This window comes from Diorhabda sublineata, chromosome X, assembly GCF_026230105.1.
Source record: "Diorhabda sublineata isolate icDioSubl1.1 chromosome X, icDioSubl1.1, whole genome shotgun sequence".
Classification (NCBI taxonomy): domain Eukaryota; kingdom Metazoa; phylum Arthropoda; class Insecta; order Coleoptera; family Chrysomelidae; genus Diorhabda; species Diorhabda sublineata.
The window spans coordinates 6,470,577-6,493,540 of record NC_079485.1 but is presented as its reverse complement, the minus strand read 5'-3'; the positions used below and the strand labels follow the sequence as shown (position 1 = coordinate 6,493,540).

At 31.2% G+C, this 22,964-nt stretch overlaps 1 protein-coding gene across 2 annotated transcripts in view; it reads right to left on the bottom strand.

Moving 5' to 3' along the window:
- LOC130451260 (actin-associated protein FAM107A) overlaps nucleotides 1-22,964 on the bottom strand; it is a 66,959-nt gene that overhangs the window by 42,319 nt on the left and 1,676 nt on the right. Inside the window, exon 1 of one of the 2 annotated variants that reach the window (XM_056790168.1) lies at nucleotides 5,104-5,306. The exons of the other annotated variant lie outside the window; for it this stretch is intronic. Within the exon in view, the coding sequence (XP_056646146.1) occupies nucleotides 5,104-5,109 (6 nt within the window). The 5' untranslated portion in view covers nucleotides 5,110-5,306. Of the gene's footprint in view, nucleotides 1-5,103; nucleotides 5,307-22,964 lie in introns of those variants that run through there. 2 annotated transcript variants of the gene reach the window in all.

Sequence of the window (22,964 nt, the reverse complement as noted above, 5' to 3'; positions counted from 1 at the left end):
AACGACAGTAATCAAGTATAAAATTAGTGATAAAACAATATTTTCATATAGTTTTATTTAATGCTCTATACTTCTTTCATCAACTAAACAACAGTCATAAGACAATGGAATCGTTTGAAAGTGCTATGAAGTCTGAACCTGCATAGTCAATAGTAGTTTCTGACTATCAAAATTTTCGGTAGGAGCAAACCTTGAAACTAAAATAAACCGTACGGTCGGCTACAATCCTTAGTGTACCCCTCGAAGAGAGTGCATTCATTGGAGAAGGCTTTTCACAAGTACACGTGACGATTTGTAGAGAATTTACATGGTTCCAAGAGACGGGACAAAGTGTAAGAAGACCACGTCCAGGCCTTGTGCGTATCGCTAGATATAATTCGGACTATAGCCGAATATAATATTCTCAGACGATTTTAGAGTTTCCATATTTTCCAATGATAGACCAGATGATAGATCAGTAATATTATGAAGGGGCAATATCGACATGTTGATAATTGAAATGCATCGACTCAAGGGTACATTATTTACTGTTATTGATCGTACCATTCGTTCGATTTGTAGAAAAGTCGTAAGAATCGTCTAACATTATCCAAGCAATTTTTTATACTTATTGAAATATGGAATTTTATTGACCAAAATTGTCAGACATAAGTCCCAAAACGTGCCCAGACTGTTAAGCTAAAAATTATACCAAAGAAGTGATTAAAATACGCCTTTCCATTATTCTTTAGATTTTCCTTCAAACATTAGTTGTTTAAATTTAAAAATCAATTTTATATTTGTTTAAAGACGTAATAAACTCGATGAAAAATACCACTCCAAGTAAATTCGTCAAAAGCCATCCTCCAATAAGAAGTACACTATTTTATATTCAAAAATAGTGTACTCATATAGAATAATACGACTTCACTAAAACATCTACGAGAACAGAAAACATTAATTTCCTCCGGCCTCATTCAGATTGTGACCACAATTTGAGGGCATTATTAGCAAAAAGAAAAACTATAGTTAAAGTCAAAAGATCTTTTATATAGAGCAAACTACTATTATTATAAAAAAAATATATTGAACAGCTTGAATATGGTAGAAATGTCTGGATATGAGAAGGATAAAACTGAAATTCAAGAACAGACCAATATAGCCACTATAATTCAATTTGGCGGAACCAATATATGCGAACACTGCAGAGACGAGAAGACTTCTAATGAAGGCAGACCTGTGATGTTAACGAGAATCACTGAGAAGATAGTGACAGACAGACAGACAGAGCGAATCCGGACAATTAGGAGAACATGTAAACTGGATGTTGTGAACAGATTGATACTGAATAGAAAATAAATAAAGAATGGAACAGGAACTTCAAGAGAAGTATTCAACGACCGAAAAAAAATATAGTAACAACTTGAGACCGGAGTGGCCATGAAATCGAAGAAGCAACAGATACCTTGCCAAAATTGGAAAATGAAGAAGTTAGGTCACTGACTTACTCCAAATTCTTAAAAATTTCAACAGGTATTAATACTGATAATTTTGTTATATTACTGTAAAAACAAACTATTATTAATCCAATGAAATAATGACGATGTCTTGGTCCAAAATTGATATTATCCAAGATGATATCGTCTACAATTAAAATTCTATCACCCGGTTCGATTACCATTCTGGACCATTTATATTTTAGAACTACCAACACTTCTTAACAAATATCAAAAATTAGAGTAAGAGATTTTTTTAATTGATGAGGCATTAGAAAATTAAGCAAAATGAGATCATTTCGAGTTGTATAATGATGAATCAGATGTACTCGTTTGTTGTACAAACCAAGAAGCCTGTGAAAACAAGCTCAGTTAACAATTTTAAACTTTGTTAATGTATCTAAAATATATAATTGAAAGCATATAAAAGTTAGGAGTAGGAATAGCTAAAATAACTGATAGTACTTTCAAGTGGAAAGTAAGGAAGTTACATTTTTTTTCTTTTGACATGCTTTGGTCGCAAAAAAATCAGTATACAAGGCTTAAAATTGAGCATAGTTCACCTTCAGTCAACTTCTGATGATGGAAGGAAAAGTAGTGAGAAAATATCGTTTCACAATGTGAGAACGGCAACGATAAAAAAAGAAATGTGTGGCAATTATAAATTTTCCAATGAAAAACATGCAAATAAACGTTCATACACATTTTGTTATCGATCTTACAGAACTCTTGTTGGAATTGCTTTTGATCATGGGACTTTTGGCAACATCTTTGTGCAAATGTTTCGCGTGCTTGAATCTTCGTGTAATAATTTACGGACGATTTTTTTGTTGATTGACATCAGAAAACACATTAATAGTTATGTGATAAGCGTGCGTAAATAGTCCCGATTCACGTCGGTGCGCGTGTTTTGATACATACAACTGCAACTTGCGAAGGACTTCCGATGGGTTTTTCGCCAAATTTCACTAAAAGTTGAATCATAACACGTATCTTCCAATATTAGTTTTCATTTTCACCACACCACCAAAACATGAAACACCAATCAAGCAGAAAGAGTCCCTTTGCTAGGCAGATGAAGATGAAGTGACGCATTGTTGCCAGTTTGCGGTTATGACTAAATTCCCGGAAATTAACGCTACACCTCGTACACTGATATCAATCCCATAGATTGAAACGTGAGAAACGCAGAGATATGATTGATATTATGTGAATTTTAGCACGTACGGATATAATTTCAATGGCAATTATGCTCTTATTCACCGTAGTTTCATTTTAACAAAGCAATTCTTTCAATATCTGTCGTTGTTGGACGAAAAAAATGCAAACATAAACAAGTATGTACTGCGTTTCATTAGACAATGATATTTCACAGTTCAAAATAAATCCTCTTCGTTACACAATTATTTCGTGAAACATTTTAAAAAAAATGTGATAAAAATAGATTTCCTATCAAAAATCGAGAAGGCCTGTTTTATAACTTATAAATAACAAGTAAAGAAGCTTTAGCACAAAGCAATGAAAAATCTAATTCCTAGGAATTCTTCTGAATTTTATCGTGAGAAGACTCAAAGTCTTGGGCCTGTCACTGATCGCGATTTATCATACGACCAAGAACTGTAAAGAGAGTGATGTCACGAAAGTTAGCAGAGCAATATGAACAGACAAAAAAAAACAATAAACGGGAAATTAAGCGCTTATTAACTGCCACATTTCGAAATTTTCCACTGTGCAAGTTTTTGAGAAATTGCAATGCAAGTTAAATGTGCAACATCAATAGATAATGAAAGTAGAATGCTTCCATAATTAAATGCTAATATAATACTTCGTTGTTCAAAGATGTTGCGGAAAATATGAATTTTCCGGAGACGTGACGAAAAAAATTACTTTTTCCGAGTTTTCTCAGCAGAACATTATCATTGGCGAAGAATTATAGACTCGTGTGGCCTCGTTAGGGCTTGTTTAATGCTCGCCTAATGCCAATTAAATGCTGTCATTATCTCCCGCAAAACAAACAAAAACAACAAAAAAGTTGCCAAATTTTTTATGCTTTCGTAAAAAAAAGTATCGTATGCACATCGGAAGAAATATATTTTTGAGTCTGGGACGACAGTTGCTTCGCTCGGGAAAAACATTTCTTTCTCGACAAAAAATACCTTTTTTTTTAATTAAGTCCATAATATACTATTTTCTCAACGCACTCATAAAAAAGATAGCAAATCTTGCTTCTTTTGCGAAGCAAATTCGCTTTATATACTACTTTTTCGTGTTACTTGCGAAACATTCATTAGCATTAATGGAGCATTTAATTATTAAGAACCTATCTAGGCCAACCATCCTCATAACTTCGGCAACAATAGTGTTCTACCGAGAAAACTCGGAAAAAGTCTTTTATTTTTGTGAAGTCTCCGAAATTTTTTTCCACAGTATTTAATTGGCATTTTTCTTTATAAATTTTTTTTCTATCTATTTTTTAAACAGCAGAGAATATAATTAAAAAAGCATTCTACTTTTATTATCTATTGATTTTGCACATTTAACTTGCATTGCTCTGCGAACTTTTTTCTGAAATTAGGTTAGGTAATTTTGGCTATCAAGAAAACTATAATACAAATATTAAATATTTGGTAGAAAATAATCCGATACACTATATATTTTGAAATAATACCTATTATTGTATTTTATTATGTTTATTTATTTTTCCATTCCAAAAAACATATCATAATTGAATTACGATATTAATATACGAAAAAGTTATGAAGAAATGACAACTTGTATTGTTACTACAGAATTAATTTTACCACAAAATAGTGAACTTAAAATATTAATTCTGTTTAAATCGTTTTTTTACAACCTAATAGGATTTTTTCCTGTGTTTTAGATATAAACAATGTCAGTAACAGGAACATTATAACTACATTTCAAATAAATTAGAGTTAATATGAAATAGAGGATGTTTGATATTTCAAAGTATTATACTAAACGACAAACGATTAAATGATTTGTAAAAACCATTTCTATTTTGTATATTATTACAATTTAGCTCCTCTTTGACCAAAATATTTTAATTTTCAATTTAGAGACAAATCACTTTAGTTTTTTAATCTAAATATTAGATTAACCCTATACCTTATAATAAAACCTACAAAACAAACTAATAATTTATTAACGTATATGTAATGTGAAGAATTTCAAATCATTTAATTCGTAATAATATTATATGGGTACATAGTTTCATATTAATATTTGCAAGTTCAGCTATAAGATTAGGTGGTCATACATAAACCTTATAATATGCATGTATCGGATATTGTCTGAATTTTAGAGACTGTTGCTTTAAATTAAGTATTATATACATTCTGATAACTTTTTTCATTTCTACCTGAAGCCTCTATTAAATTGAAATATTTGAGGAATCACGTCTTCAGGTAGTTTAAATTTTTTAACCTAAGCTTCATTAGATAATGTAAATTAAAAATACGTTCATAACACCGAGTGCAATATTTATATACTATAATCAAATTAATAAAATAAAATTGTACCAATCAGCAGATTAAACGTTATTCAAAAATCGCCGAGTGGCTTGGATGCTAATGAACAATGCGAAAATATTTTGAGGTTAACTCACCAACATGAGACTACTGTATTCCTTGAACTTAAAACACTGAAAATATATTAAAATCTACAACAAAACGCGATTCACATAATACTGAATACTAAAATAAAATTATTGGCTGCGTTTAAACGACTTTCAATTCACTACAACGACAAAAACCGTACAAACATAACGAACGAAACGACCTGCTGCTGAATGCTCTTCGCGACAATACATCAACAATCCAACAGGGACGGATTCGAGCACTTTTGTATAACTGAAAATTATCTTGGATTTTTTCAATATTTTTTGGTAATAGTATTAAATAACTTTTAGTTATATCCAACGTTATATATAAAATACATTTAGTAAATTAATTTTATTTCTTAAATCAAATAATATTTAATTGAATTTAATTATTTGTATATTATTAATAATATAAAATTCAATTATTTAACATTTCGCCTTTATGCAATGCTGCGAAGATTATTTGTTACTTTATTTTTATGTATATAAACATAGATCCATGTACTTTTTGTGGGTGTCGGGTAGTATTTTTAACGGTATATAATTGAAAATCCTACTAAGCTCTTTCTTAAAATTTTCATTATATTTTTATGATTGTTAATAAGAAAAAAAATTATTGAAGAAAATGATATAGTTTGGGATTTTATTGAATAATATGAACATGTGAAAAATTAATAGTATTTTTAGTATTATTAAGAAAAATTAAAAGATCTGATATAATATACTGGAAGAAATTATTCTATCAAGATAAAGTTATGGCTGCAAAAAGATCTACAGATGACTACAGCGTTAGCAATGAGCAAACATTGCATTTGACAGGCTTTTATATGAAAAATATGCTATGCATTCGATAATACAAATAAGAAGCTTTTTCTTCTTAGCCATATTTTCAGCTATTTTAGAATATCTGTTTTATTTTATTTATTTTATTACGAGAAAAAGATACTGAACTTATTGTTTACTATTGCCACTACACTAACACTCACAATTATACGCCTGAGGCGCATTTCGATAACCAAGTAGTGAACAGTATGTTTGAATTTGTAAGAAAATCTGGACAGTTTTAAAAATAGATTTATTAGCTAACTGGCATGTTTACCAAAGGTAATTTGCAGTTGCAAGGTGACGATCTCATTTTGATTGAAACAAAATCATTAACGGCATTTGTTAGTAAATTTATCCTTTACAAACAAAATTTTCATAGACAATATAACATTCACAGTTTCTGTATTTGTCAAAATTACCAGAAATGCTCAAAGACGATGTTATTTAATCAGAAGGATTTTACTAAGAAATTTGAGAATTTTTCAAATTATTAAATTCCTCAATGAACAATTAATCCATAAAATAACACAGCAACAGAAAACGTCTTAAAGCAGCTGGTCACTTCAAGTGCACTTTGGAAGATGTAATATAACCTAAAAGGCATGTGTGGTTTTTCTTGCTGTTTTCATGTTTTCTTTTGAGAATTTTTCAATTATTAGCTGTTCATAAGAAAAACTTAATACACGAATGTGGAACGAAACTAGTGGACGTTCTCGTTCAAGAGAATGTACCATTCCCAAAACGTGTCATAAAAACATTACCTATAGAGGTGTTTGCAGAAAAAAATCCACGACCAAGAAGGGCTATACGATTTGTTAAACGGACGAAGACGACGCGTTTTGTACCTGCCAGAATCAGAGGATATTTTGCCTATAAAACTACTCAAAGAAGTTCTATTTTCTTCACAGATAATTGAAAAAAAGTTATATTTGAATGATAATATATCTGCAGTCATGCAGCCAAAGTATACTCGGTATTGCTAGTTGCTTATATGCAAGAAGAATTGACCACGGTAACCACAGGCGAGAAGTTTAACCAAGGCTAAAAGAAGCTCTGGTTGCAGCGCAATATTGAAACACAATTTCCTACATCGTCCAAAATTGCTGAAAAATATTTTATTCATTTTCCATCATTATACCTAGACAAACAAGGTTTCGGTGTGGTTACAAAAGAAAGTAACCGTTTGAGAATCGTCAAACGCGGAGGTTTAAGGCAGCAATTCACTAATATCGAAACAGACTTTGACCAAAATGTGATACCATTGGCTAATTGAACTGAAATCACATGAATTGACGTGAATAGACATCAAAAAATATCGATCAATATCGAATGACAATAGACTTTAATTAATGTCATTTGAGGTAATTTTTCAATTCACAAACAAATTATTATGAGAATTGTTAAGAAATAATGAGGGCAAAATTATTAAATGAATGATATTATTGATATTTTTCTTGTTTTATTTTTCATGGAAACTTAGGATTTTTTTTAATATCTACTGATTTTATCTCAAAATAATTGCCCATTCAAAGTATTTTCACGTAATTTCTATTAATGATTATTAAACATATTTGATATTTATTGACTTTATGTCTATCTATTTTGTTAAACTTTGGAGTTTTCAAATTGGTAAATATTTTCTATCCATATGGAAAAGAAACAGAATAAAATTTTTTAAGTCATTGAAGCTATGGAAATCTGAGATCAGCGCATCTTGGAACTTTCACGCAAAATAGCATGGGACTCCCTGGCTTGGAAAAAAACATACTACATCCAAAAAGGAATTTTCAATTTTGCTGAAAATGTAGGATCATAATATTATATCAAATACATCTACAGCACAATGCGACAGAGAAGTTTTATTATATATAAAAAGATTATTTCATCAAATGATTACTATTTTTAATAAATTTGTTGTATTTATTGGTGGGACGAAGAATTGGTATATAGAACAGACTTTTTTATTTTTTCTCAAATACATTCACTAACAATTCTTGGAAAATTGGAAGTGAAAGCGAAATATTTCCTATATAAATTAATTATACATATTACACTAGTTTTATTTGAAACATACATAAAAATGCAATTTAGTCATTAAAACTATTACATTACGATTCATTAGACATAATACTTGAAGCATTTAATATGCATTATGTTGAGGAACTAATATATTTTTATGTACAATAATTTTCGAGTTTATTACTCGATACTTGCAATAATATTTTTATGGCTTTTTACAATCTACCAGAGAAAGCTAAGAACGAAAAATACCCTAACAAAAGTAAAAGTTTTCAAGAAATTGAGGATTACTTAATTCAACGATACTTCAAGTACTAAAATAATATAAAACTATCATTATTCCGGAAAGTTGCATTTTTTTGGTGAGAACCAACGACAAATTGGAAAAGATATGAATTTTCTGCACCCATTTTCCACCACAATATAAGAAAAAAAGTTGATATACTTTACGAAGTGAATCTACCATTATCAGCAATGACTCATCACGTGTAATACTCGTAAAAATTAAATAGTACAATACTTTCTTCCAGAATGTAATAGATATTTAGAAGAAGGAGAATAAATATTGTCTAATAATTGAAAATACGAGGATGGTTCTAGAAGTACCTGGCCGAACAAAAAAAACACAAAAATATTGGAAAAAATTTTCTTTTAGCCCCATACACTTTTCCCAGCGATGTTCAATAAGTTCGATACCCTTTTTATAAGAATCGTTAAGCTCCTCAAAATAGCCATTAAATGTCGACATCATTTCTTCATTGTTGGGAAATCTTTGACCAACGAGCTATTTTTTCAAGTCTGGGAACAGAAAATAATCCGAAGAGGCTCAATCTGGCGAATGGGGTGCATGATGTAGCAATTTATTAATTTTGGCCATTGCAAATGTGTGAGATGGTGCATTGTTTGATGAATAAACACTTTCTTCTAAGCTAGATGCGGCCGTTTTGCTTGATTCCTCTGCTAAAACGTTGCAATAAGTTCGCATAATACGCGACGTTGACAGTTTTTCCTTTTTCAATATATATAGAAAAATTTAGTTGGTTAGCCTACAACTTATCAAATAAAACCATAGAAAAAACTATAATAAATGTTCTAAGTGGGAACCTTGCATTTCTACACACTTCCGGAGTCTCCAGAGAATATTTCTTTGAACTGGAAGAGCATTCCAAGGATTTGCCTTATAGCGTCACAATGGGAATTTATTTTATCGATCATTCCGTTCCTTGTGTGCATATACCAAGCTTTTAAGACATCCGCGAAAAAATGAATCTATTGTATTAAATCAGGGAAACGTGGTGGCCATGCAAATGGATCTGCCCGTCTAATCCACCTATTATCGTGCATGACTACATGTATAGTAGTGTAGAATTATTTATTCCGTCAAACACATGGACATACGTAATCATCCATTCAAAATTCATAATTTAGAAAATATATTTAAATATAAGTTCTGATTTTGTAGCTTTGGAGGCCTATAACTTAGAAAAGAGGGTTCGTATAAGAATTTGTTTATGTCACAACATTGTTTTTTTGTTTTTATGTCATTTCATTTCCGAATTTTTTGCATTAAGTCCCGGAACTATATAATATCTTGAAATGTCGATTTATAGTAGTTCTATTTCTACTGAATTCTGTCGTATTTAGCGATGGTTCATTGTTAAAATAACTAAGTTGTATTATAAGAGACAAAAATAAATATTTAAAGCTTAAAAAAGCACTTTGCAAATTAAGAAAAAATTATAAACTCGAACTAATTTAAACGTCTCTTGGAGATTTTAACATTGCGACAATTTTAAGTTCAAAAAATGGCTTTACCAAGATCTCTAAGGATTTTCTGACTATCGGGTTAAAACCATTGAATATTTTTTTCTTTATATGATCATTTAATAGACAAAGTAAACTTGGCAAACCGACACTATATATTTCAATTAAAATAAATAAATTAAATTAAAAATAATTTTAAAGGGACGCACTGTTTGAGAAAATCAGGACAATTGTGGAAGGTATCATTTTATTTTTCACATAAAACCTATTACCGCACTTGATAAAGAGCTTGTAATTTATTCTCTTCCAATTAAGATGTGAATCATTCAGCGGAGCGTGAAAAGTCGACGTATTTTGCAGTTTGAACAAGGCACTCCTGAAATATCTAAGAGTGTATACGGGAAAACGGCTGTCATGTCACGTTTACTGATTTTTAAATAAAGCTTTGCAAAATTTTTTGTTGGTACTATATAATAAAATTGCTGAGTTTGGAGAAGGAGAAAAAACGTATTCGACTAAAATTCAAGTGAGTAAACAGCATGAATAAAATTGTAGACATGAAACTATTTGAAACTTTCCGAGTGGAAATGTTTAATTGATATTTTTTTAGAATATTCTTATATGATATGAATATATTTATTCAAACCGTTCTATTTATGGAATTGAAAAATGTGTTCGGTTCAATCTAGAGAGGAATTATCACAAACAGGAGATCATCATTCTGTTTGATAGTCAAGCAGCAATTAGAGCTCTAAGCTCCAATATCATAAAATCCAAACACGTTTGAGATTACCTGGAAAAATTAAACGAGAAAAAATTACCTTACAATGGATTCCGGGACACACCAAAGAGAAGGAAAATGAAATAGCTAAAGCGGGGACAGTCAAGTCTTTCACGGGACTCGAACCTTTCTATAGTATCAACTACAGAACAATGGAAAGAGCACTGGAAAAGAAGATACATAGGAGCAAAATCAATTATTGGGACAACCTACAGGGCCTGAGACAGATAAAGACTCTTCTGGGAAACTATAACCAGAGTAGATCTGCTGAATGTATCACCGTAAGTAAGAAATAGCTAAGAAGCTCGCTAATGCGGGGGCAGACAAGTCCTTCACGGGACCCGAACCTTTCTGTAGTATCAACTACAGAACAATGGAAAGAGCACTGGAAAAGAAGGTAGATAGGAGTAAAACCAATTATTGGGACAACCTACAGGGGCTGAGATAGACAAAGACTCTTCTGGGAAACTATAACCAGAGTAGATCTGCTGAATGTAAGAACAATCAACTAATACTAACAGGAGTTCTATCGAGGCACTCAATAAACACCTGAAGACACTAGACCTAGCAGATATTGCGGCGTGCAGATTTTGTTGCACAGAGGACGAAACCTCTATCCACATTCTCTCGAAGTGCGAAGCACTAAAGAGCTCCAGAGCACTATACCTGGAGACGTATTAGGCTAAGGTCTCACCGCTTGATCTTGCAGGTATCTGTTTTTTTGATGAAACCAATTTTAAAGGAATCTTGAGGGTATATGGAATGGATTAAGGATAGGTTGCCTTGTAAAAATTAGCCGCAATTACCTGTAATTAATTTTAATGTCGTTAAAATACTAATATGATTTGTAGCTATATGCTTTTTCAGTCAATCTTACACCATTTGAAAGTGCTGTTAACAATAGTATAAAATTGTTAAAATTGAGTTTTATTATTTTTTCACTTATTATTAATTAAACATAAATTTTGAAATGAAACTACGAAAAGCCTAAACTGTGTAAGTGTCGCATCTGCCAAGCTTTGTCCTTATTCATCGCACGTAACAATGCGTGCATCTTCTCTCTTGCGCACAAAAATCATGGCAACCTCTGTTTGCGGCTATTGTGCAACTGGCAACCATGGATTTTCATGTTCAGTGTATTTAAAAATTTAAAAAAACCGGTGAATGCAGTTAATTAACAATAATATACTTGTTTACACCTGGCAACCCTAATGCTGCGGCCGACTGAGAGCTGACAACCATTTTTATTTTGATTTGTGACATAATTTTCTTTCAGATGCTGTAAGATTGATTGAAAAAACATATAGCTGCAAGTCATATTAGTAGATTAATGATATTAAAATTAATTACAGGTAATTGTGGCTAATTTTTACAAGGCAACCTATCCTTAATCCATTCCATACATCCTCAAGATTCCTTTAAAATTAATTTCACCAAAAAAATAGATACCTACAAGATCAAGCGGTGGGATCTTAGACTATATGAAATATAAGACGAAGATCTCTGGCAATTAAAGTCATCCCACATTCTAGACTTTTTAAAAGGAATGGGGTTTTCCAATATCGCAGCAAAAAGGGGGCACGATAGATCGTTTGGGTCGCAGTGTATACGATACCCCAAATCTATACATACATATATAAACCTTTCTTGATAATATAGAACCATATCATTTTCATGTAACCTTCTGCAAATAATGAGTTAGAAAAGTGATTTTCGCCGTATCGGCAATTATTATTAATAAAATGAAAATCATTCTGATAAACAGTACAATTTTCTATTTTTTAATCCTAAACCAAGAGAATGATTTGGTAAAATTTATGAATCAGTTTACATTTCTGATTAATTGGATTTGATAAAATGTGATATATTGTGGTAAAAATATCATATTCCAAGTTACCGAATGTGAAATACTTCATATGTGCATTACCTACAAAATCGTTAAATATTTGGAATAGTACTATTCATTACAATTTCATAGTTTTATCATTTTTATCCTTCCAATAGAAACTATAATAGTTTTTATTAGAATTAAAATTTATTGCCTTCAAATCATTCCGTGATGGAACAATAATTATTTGATTTATTCAATAATTTATTTCACAGCAATTATCTTTATTCAATCAATTTATATGGAATTCCAAGAAGACTCGTTTATATAGGATGATTCATTTCTAAATGTGAATAAGGGATAATTGATATTTATCAAAAATATTTTATTTCCGGAAGGACACTTTCACTCATACACGAGTGTTTACTTGGATAAATGAAATAAAAAAACTGCAAAGATATATTATTCGATATAGTCTCCATTAAGATTAACACATTTTCCATTTGATGCATTTCTAGGAAAGAAAGATACGTGAACTTCTGATTTATACACATGTGACTGTATATCAAAGAAAATCGTTTACCACGGAAATGTTCTTTAATTTTTGGAAACAGCCGGTAATCGCTTAGGCAAAATTGGCATAATACGCATCTGTAATTGTGGTGTCTACATCATAATGATGGATTCATCACTTACTCATAGTTACTGTGTTGAAAAACAACAAATGTCTTTTCGAGATTGCTTGTATGCATCTGCTAATATTCCTGTGAAGACAATTCCTTCATGTTAAATGTAGCAGTTAATATATTATGTACCACATGGTACCGCACTTTTTGAAATGCCTAAAATGTGTGCTAGGTCGAGCACTTTCAGTCTACAATCATCCAGTATTGCTTTGTGGATTTTCTTCAACATTTTTGAAGTCGTCACCTCATTTGGTCGACCACAGCGATGCTGGTCTTCGCAGGTCGTACGGCCTCGTTAAAACTCCGCTACCCAATATTTTCCTGTTGATAACGATGGAGCAGATCTTTCAGGATTTTTAATCTTCTTCAAATTCATTTCATAGCAACGCACCGCTCTACTATAAGACTTTTTTCTGAGTATTTATTATAATTTTTTATTAGTCGTATTAGAACTCCAGACACTCTGTTTTAATTTTGGAACGAAAAGGACTCTACAATATGTTTAATTTATGAACATGCACCCCTTGTAACGGAAGGTTTTGGTCAGCCCAGTAACTGCAATTATTCCGATAGTACGATTTAGAAAAAAGTATTTTTCATCCCAAAATTGAATATTGAAAAGAAAGTTTTCATTAGTATTCATTTTGTCGGTCATAGTCACAAAATTGTAGTCGCACATGTTCTTCGGCCAAGGTGCTCATGGTTGTAGGATTCTAATCAATGTGACCAAAAATTGCTTATCTTATTAAAGTTATGAAATGCCCGTTTTTCAATAATATAGGAATAATTCTAAATTGTTTTACAGGTGAAAATACGATTTTCAAAATTTTCACAAATTGTGTCGAGAAGCGGTAGGTGTCTCTTTGAAATAAAAATATTTTAGCAACTTAAAATCTAATGAACACTGCCATATATCGGTTTGAACTGTTTTCTGTGATCACTCTGTATATGCCAACTAGGAAGTTAAATATTATTTCATTAAATAACTTTCCGATGTGTTGGGAATAGTTTTACATAATTTTAACGGTAAATATCACTAATTCAAACAAACAAAAAACATTTGCATATAATTGCATTTGCTTCAGCGGAATCGAATAAAAGCTGGCACATTTATCTATAAATTGATTGAGTGAACAACATTTTTTGTCGCGATATGTAATTACTATACAGAGTTTTTTGATAAACTCACATAAATAATAATCGTAATAACATACTTGTTTGTTTGGTTATTTGTGATGAGACGCTTTGTCTATATTTTTGGAATTTGGATTAGTCCGTGCAATGCAAATTTTATGAATGCATCGCACATGAAATATTCAAAAATCTCAAGCAAAAAATGTGATAAAGAGGACCAAAATCATGTAAGGTTGATTGTGTTTTTGTATGAATTGAAATTGGTGAGTTGCAACTGATTTTCGATGATGAGCTTGAGCTTTCTCATAATATAGTTTTCAAAAATAATCTTCTTTTTAATAGTTGTAGAGCAGTATATGTATCCTTCCATTATTTATTTTTTCCGTCATATGCATGTAGTGTTGAATATTTGGTTTTATTATTATCCAGCTGAAGGGAAGGAAGATGTATTAGGCTGCAAATTGTAATAATAGAGTTAATTATTATGAATTGATAATTTATGACCCCAGTCATCCCATTGAAACAGATATGTGCAATTAGTTATTTGTATACTTACAGTAAATTATTCAAACAAAATGTATCACTGCATAATACCCACAATAAATGTATGTACAGTGCAACCTCGAGATAACAAATCGTAAGGGAACAAGTAAATATTCGTTATATCAAGTAATTCGTTGAACTGGGGTTTGTTATGTTGAGGTTAGGTTGGACTAAAATTCGTTATAAAAAGGTAAAAATAGTTTTATTCGCCTCAACATTACGTACTTACCTTGTTAAAAAAAAACAACTACTAATAAATGATAACACATTTTTATCAATGTATTTTCTATTTAAAAACAATTAGATAGGTAATTTTATATAAAGGTTTTGAGTTGATAAAATTCGTTAATTAGAGGTATTTATACTTTTTCTTGATAGTTGAAATTTCGTTATAAAGAGGTGGTTCGCAAAAAATGTTCGTAATATAAAGGTATATTTTACATTGACTCTTATGGACAGTTCAAGGGGATTACGAAGAATTTGTTAAATCGAGGAAGTCGTTATATTGAGGTACGTTATATTAAGGTTGCACTGTATATGCAGATTGTAACATTGGGTAAATTTATCTTACATACGAATTTGTTTATTTTATTTTAACTCGTCAAGCAAGTAAATCGTAAATATCAATTAAAAAAATAATATTAACGATAACATTGGTTGTAATAACATTAGAACATTTAAATTATGGCTGCTACTAATTTAGTATTTTCATGGTGCAAAGTTTTTTATCCTTATTATCATCCTCCACCTCCACCTCCATATGACTCCATATTTGTTGATTTCATTAACAAACTTTCCATACAAACGATAAATCTAATAGAGAATTTGTATTTCTAATTGGGATAACTATGGTTACATAACGTTATTGCAAAAACTAATTATTCACCCAGAGGAGGATTTAAACGAAACTGTTAAATAAGAATTTGTTAAAAATAGTAGTTATGTAAAATATATATTTATTTGTCAATTGTCATTTGTTTTTTGTTTATGTTATCGATAAAAATTAGGTTTTATTGTCTTTTAATGCCGATTGAAATTGAGCGAGACAACTCAATGCATTATATAAGGCTTCATGTTTACCCCAACCAAAACCAACACTTCCTTTTCCGTGTAGTGTAATAAACACGGATCTATTAAACAATAATTTAAAAAAAAAGAATTCAAATAATAGTAATAATAATAATTTATTATATTTATAAGAACTGTAACTATACTGTAGCTATAAATTTCTTTTACGCGTTAGGAAACTTAATCACAGAAATTTGCATTCGAAAAGCAAATTTGAACAAGTACCTACGTATTGTTAGTTGTTTAATTAATGTCATACAAAGCTGGACCCAAATAATCTATCAAGATCAGAGGGTTTTTACAAATTCTACACATCTACATATTTATGTACTTTTAAAACCATCCAATTAAATAAAACAAGCGACCTACATACGATGTGGGTCCTAGTCGACACAATGAAAAATTCGTCGATTTTGCGACCCGAATTCGAGTCGCTCCGCGGCCTCAAACGAGTCGTCTTCCTACAGCCTATGTAGTCGGGTACCCATGCAAATTTAGCGACGAGGCAAACGAAAGCCTCGAATAGTAGTGCCTTTTCGGGCGAATTGTGCCCAGTGGGTAGAGGAAAAATTCGAAAAAAGTCGAAATTTTTTTATGACAAGTTAGGTTTTTCACTGATTTAACGGTTAGAGCAAGGTTTGGTTTAATTTCATATATACTTATTAGACCTTTTTATATGTTTTTCGTAATGAATATTCTTTATTTTAGCTGTCTCTTAAAAGAAAATCAGTTTAAAATAACAAGTGAAAGTTGACGTATCGACCTTTATCAAAATATTTTGACACAGTCGAAACGTCCAGTTACCACATTAGGACGCCGATCAAAATAAAGTTAATAAATACCAGCAGCAAATATCACGAGCCAAAAATTAGGTTATATTTACCACAAGTTTTACAAAAATGTCCCAATCAATCTGATGATCTGACTTATATTTGCTTGGTTGTCCATCCAAAAGTAACTAGACTTCTCCCTGGAACTAGAATAAAAATGACACCAAAGCTTCCTCTACCGATCAAAATAAATTGCGTCTTGCATTGCACGATATGTTGCTCCATGTTAAGCGGCCTTTAAGAGTTCCTATTTCAGTCAATAAAGACAACCACTCAAATTTTCTTTATTAATGCACTTTAATAATTTACTCTATGAGTCGAGTAATAAGTAAATAGTCACTAAAGTGAGTCAGGAACCATCCATTGACGGTACTGTGAGATTATTTATTGTGGAAGATCTTCTTCAATCTTCTCTCTGCTAGTGGCTGATTGAATAGATGATTTAATTATTCAATGTTGTATATTTATTCAATTCAATGTCGTTGGATCGATTTTTGCATCTTATGGAATAGTTCTAATCTTCGATTAGTGGGATGTTGTTTGGTTAGAAACGTACCAAGGGGCTTCACTTAACATACGGAGTATTTTGGATCGAAATGTTTGAAGTATCTTCATATTTAACGGTTTACTATGGCCACATAGTTCTATTCCATATGACTACATTGGTATATAGTTTTGTAGATAAATAATTTAGTTTAGAGACTTAGTTGAGACCTTTTGTTAAGTAACCAGTGCATATTTTCAATTTCAGATCTAACTGTTTTATCTTCCTTTTGATATATGTCTTCCATATAAATTTTCCATCAATATGCAAACCTAAGTATTTGACAATTGGAATATTATTGATGCACATTTGCGGACAGATTTTCTTGTGGTAAATGTTATTTGAACTGATTTACTATTTCTGTTTCTAAAGAATACCAACACGATAGACTCTGTCGAACGCCTGTTGGATGTTTAGAAGAACACACTATTTTTTAGAGGGTTTTTTAATTATGTTTACTATCCTGTGGAATTGTTGAATTGTAGAGTGTTCGCGTCTGAAACCGAATTGGCGCTGTGGTATGAGTTCGTTTATGGGAGCAACTGTAATTTATCTAGTTTTTTTTGATATTATTTGATATAAGTGAGCTTATAAAGCGATATGAAATAGCTTCTGTTGCGGAATCATAGCCACCTGGGCATGCTTCCATTACGAAATACTGTTATTTATTTATCTAAAACCTTCTACAAGTAGTGTATCATCAGTAAAGTTAACAAAAATGTTTACGCCTCAATTTAAACATGCCGTAACTTGTTAAGACTAGTCTCTAATTCTGTGAGGAGTACTATGACTTTACTTCCTTTTAATAATTCTCTCTTTGTTTATTGACTATACGTTTATATAAAAAATTAGTATTAGATTATTGGAAACAAAAGTTTGAAGCAGCCGTGGCAGTAAATTGAAGGTGCAGACACAGTTAATGATCGAACGGCACAGTGTTGATTTAATCGTTTTAATAGCGGATGTTTGACACTTGAAAATCGTTCGTGAAATAATTAAAATACGCACTATTATTTCCACGTGGAAATAATTTTTTTTTTCAGAAATACATACTATTTAAGCTTGATCTTAAGTCTTTTATATGTGAGACATAATATATATCATAATATGTTCAGGTTAAATTCCACTTTCTTTTTCATTTTTTAATTAAATATAAATTTTCTTTTCACTGCGAAAAAATAATTTCACAAATTAATAATAGCATAACATTAAATTATTTTATGTCAGACTGGCAAAATGCTGTCAGTTTTCTCTCTAAATTCGAATATTCTCGGATCGTTTTTAAATTTAGATTTAATTTCTAGTGAAAAACAATAAAAATTTATAGGATCTTTTTCCACAATTGATTGATTACTTAAACGTCTTAAACTGTCAGTTCATACCTAATCTAATTATAGATTAGGGTAATTATACACTTTCACGGTCACCTGGTTTTTTGGCTCTAGATAATCGAAAAATGGATGGATTTTAATGATCTTGGTCTCAAAATGTTCCATTTTACGGCGGATTTATAAAAAAAAATTAGTAGAAATAGCTGGAATGAAAATTTCTCATAGTTTTACTGTTTTAAATCGTAAAAAAAACGGTTTTGCAAAAAATTATGGTAATTATACACTTTTGCGGTCACCTGGTTTTTTGGTTAGGTTAGGTTAGGTTAGGTTGGCTCTAGAAAATCGAAAAATGGATGGATTTTAATGATCTTGGTCTCAAAATGTTCCATTTCACGGCGGATTTATAAAAAAAATACGAAAATTAAAAAAAAATAAATATTTTTTACAGTTTCATGACTTTAAATGCAAAAAAAATGACTTTCTACACATACGTAACTGTTTCTGACGTCGTGGAATCAAGTTCGTATATTTTTTTTCGCAATTTACATTTACATAAATGAATATTTTGAAAAAAAAAAGTTTTTCTCCTATTTAAGGTTTAAAACTATTAAAAACCACAAATTCAGCCACTACCCCCGTGTTTTTCATAAATTCGTCGTAAAATAGAACATTTTGAGACCAAAATTATAAAATTTATCTATTTTTCGATTTTTAATGGTCCAAAAACTATTAACATTGAAGAATATAGTACAAAACTATTCACGAAAATTGATTGTTTTTCATCGATTTCATTTTAAGCTATAAAAACTGAAAAAATCATTCTTTTTGGATTTTTTTTTAAATTGTTTATTAATTTATGTAGAATACAAAAAAAATATAAGAACTTTATCTGATAATGAGATAATTTTTTGTAAAGGATTATTTTGCAAAACCGTTTTTTTTACGATTTAAAACAGTAAAACTATGAGAAATTTTCATTCCAGCTATTTCTACTAATTTTTTTTATAAATCCGCCGTAAAATGGAACATTTTGAGACCAAGATCATTAAAATCCATCCATTTTTCGATTTTGTAGAGCCAAAAAACCAGGTGACCGTGAAAGTGTATAATTACCATAGATTAGAGGTAAATATTGGTGTATATTTGTACAAAAAAATGTCGTTTTTTAAATATTTCAATATGAGACTGAATTTAGAGATCGATAAGTTCTGGAAAAATTCTCAAATGTAGAAGGTGAATTCAATTTATTTAACTGACGCACTAAGAGAAAAGAATATTTAAAAAAGTTAATTCAATAAACGTTATTCAAACAAATGAGAGAATACCGTATGAGTATTAAGTAAGTACGTCCATGAAATTAATGTTTTGATGTGGGCGAGAAGAAATAAATTATTTTCTTTATAAAGACTAATTAAATAAAAAAATTAAAAGCGAAAAATAGTAACGTTATACAATTGATCTATTTCCATTAAACATTAATATTCAAAGCGTAATTGAACCCTTCAATATAAGGATGTAAATGATGAATGTCGTTTTAAGTGAATCAGTGTATGTATACATGATATCATCGTTGTTGATAAAAATGGTGGTTTATGTGGGATATACGGGTCGAAGAAGTAACATACGGGTCTTTCTTTTTTTTACATTGCGGCTTCGCTCGCATCGAATCCATTAAATAAGTATCAGAAATCATTATAATAGAAAAGAACGAACTCTGTCAACCGATTTAAGTGTTCAAAGACTCAAAAGAAAGAAGGTGTTTCAGCGAGTGTTCTTAAACCAAAACGAACTCTGTAGCTATATTAGAACCTGAGATATAGATCTTTGAATGTAGAAAAATTGCCAAAAACCTACAAAAATCCATAACTCCACATTTAATGTCCGCGCCTAGCTCCTCTCCAGCTCAACCGATTTAAGTGTACAGAGGGAAATCGCATTTGAGTATAACTTGAGAATGGTGAAAATTAGATGAAATCCGATGGTTGATGGCTAATCTCGTTGCATGAATTCCTTTCATTGAACAAAAAATTAAGCAAATCGGTTGGGTAGAACGCCTGAACGGACTCGGAATGGAAACCATCAATTTTTTTAATATATAAGATGTACGGGGGGCTTTCTGGCTGAAGCTTTAATACTCAATATCCACAAAAAATTGTAAGGATGTGAATTCTTAGCAAAATATGCATTTTATTAGGTTCTATGGTCTTTATTCATAACGCAAGTGTATTATGTACACTGAAGGACGTACGGCGAAGGATTTCGGACTGTAAATTCACAAACACCCCTCCCCTCCCCCCAAAAAAACCTTTAATTTTTTTTTTTGTTACATACAACGATAAAGATTTAATGTAGACTCAATGTTAAACTAATATGTGATATCATATGTACGTACGTACGTAATTAATGAAAACTTTTGAGGTTAAACAACATTGAAATAGTATTTGAATTGCTTCATTATATAATATTTTGCCCTTTTAGCCTTCCCTATCCCTTTAAATAAATCTTGGATGTACCGCTGATTTTGTAAATTAATATATATATTATCTTTAGACTTTAGATAATTAAATTACTAAACAAGTTGTGTGGTATTAACTTGTATGTGTTATGCAAATAGCATAACACATACAGAAAGTTTCCCGATGTTTAATCTTTTGAAGTCAAGTAATTAGCTGTGTCAATTACGCATGTATAACATATCTATGACGTATCAATCGTGTGCCTGCTGGATAGGTCCCGTTTTATGCCAGTAGGGTGGTAGTCGTGGTGCAACCTGGAAGCTCTTATTCCTTCTGCCACCTTTGAGAATCAGTCGGTTACCGGTGACGAAGTTCTTGAAAGCACAAAGTATTGCGTGAAACATTGCCAAAATTGCGATATGTCATACAAAACAAGAGGCCTGGAATGCTCACTGTCAGTGTTGTGCTCGTCCACAGCAGCTGTTCAGAGAGAATTTGGCTAGGGGTTGTTTAATCTCATCCATTCTATTGCTATGATCTTCCTCAAGCGTTTTCTTGTACTTAAAAAATCCTTTTCTTTCCACGAGCGTTTTGATAACGAGGAGCTGTCATACGCAATAGCAAAGTGCTAAGGCAGAGGATACAAAAGTTGATCCTCCAAAAAGTGTCACGATTCTCGTGGTAGCTTTTTTGAAAAATAGCCGAAACATTGCTGTACTTATTGCCAATAAATATGTACCTGAAAGTCTTTTCTTTACATTCTGGATGTATCTCGTATATTGCGTCCTAGCCGTTGAATCAAACGTTGTGATGGTGCTAGTGAAACTTTTATTGTAATTTTTAAAACAACGGGCAACGTTATAAGAACAATATTTTGGAATGCTGTTTGTTGTACGAGCACCTTGAAGAAGGTGAGATTCGATCATTCGAACGAGAAAAATGCGTACAACCATATGAAGATGAAAATTGTTCATAACAAAAGTTAAAGTCTGAGAGATATATTCTTTCAAATTCCTCTGCTTATTATCGTGAAAAAATTGTCTTACTAACAATTCAACAAACCGTTATATTCGTCTGACATGACTAGGACATTGTTCAGCAACTTACTCAATGCACTCGTATTTGATGGACGAAAGAGATAAGATAGAAAAAATATAGAAATAGAAAAATGAAAATGTATACAACAACAGTTTAAATAAATAGATTGTTTGAAAGAGGAATGCAATTAAGATAAATAATAAAGATACACTGAAATGGGAAAATCAATTTTAAAGAAGAAGTGAATGCAGCAATAAAATCAGCTCGAAATGGAAAAGCAGATGCCTTAAAGCTAATTGAGGAACAATATCTAGCTGAGATAAGTGTCCTGTTTAATAAGATCTATGCAATCAACGTTCGTCACAATCCAAAGACACATAAAGCCCAAAAATGCGAAGAAAATCACAATATTAGTCTGATGAACCGCACGTTAAAGGTCTCTCTTGAAGTCATCTACAGTAAGATTTATAAAAAACTGGAAGAAGAGTTTGGATTTAAAAATGGTTTCGGCACAAAGGAGGCTTGGTTTACCTACAATGTCTTGATACGGTTTGTGGTGTATGATTAGAACGGAAAACCCTTCTCATAAAGAATATATACAATGAATTAAATTAAACTGCTTGTTCGAATTCAGACCAAACTGACGAATGCAGTGAAAATCAACCGAGGAGCCAGACAGGGGTCCTCTTAGAGGAAATCTTCACCAAAGCTGGGGAAAATGATGCCAGCGAAATAAGAGTTTACGGCATTCAACTAAATAATTTGCACTATGCAGATGACACTGTACTCGTCGAAACTATGCAAAATTTACTATGTTGAAAAATGTGGCGCTGACGTTTGCGGGCGTTTGTGTTTATAAATCACACTTCGCAATCTGTTGAATTTATGTTAAACGCGAACGAAGGCGCCAATACGATCGCAAGTGTAAAAGATTGTAAAATTAACTAAACAGAAGAATATAGATAAATAATCTTCGATTATAAGTTCACTTTTTGCCCGTTCTACATATTGTCGGTTACG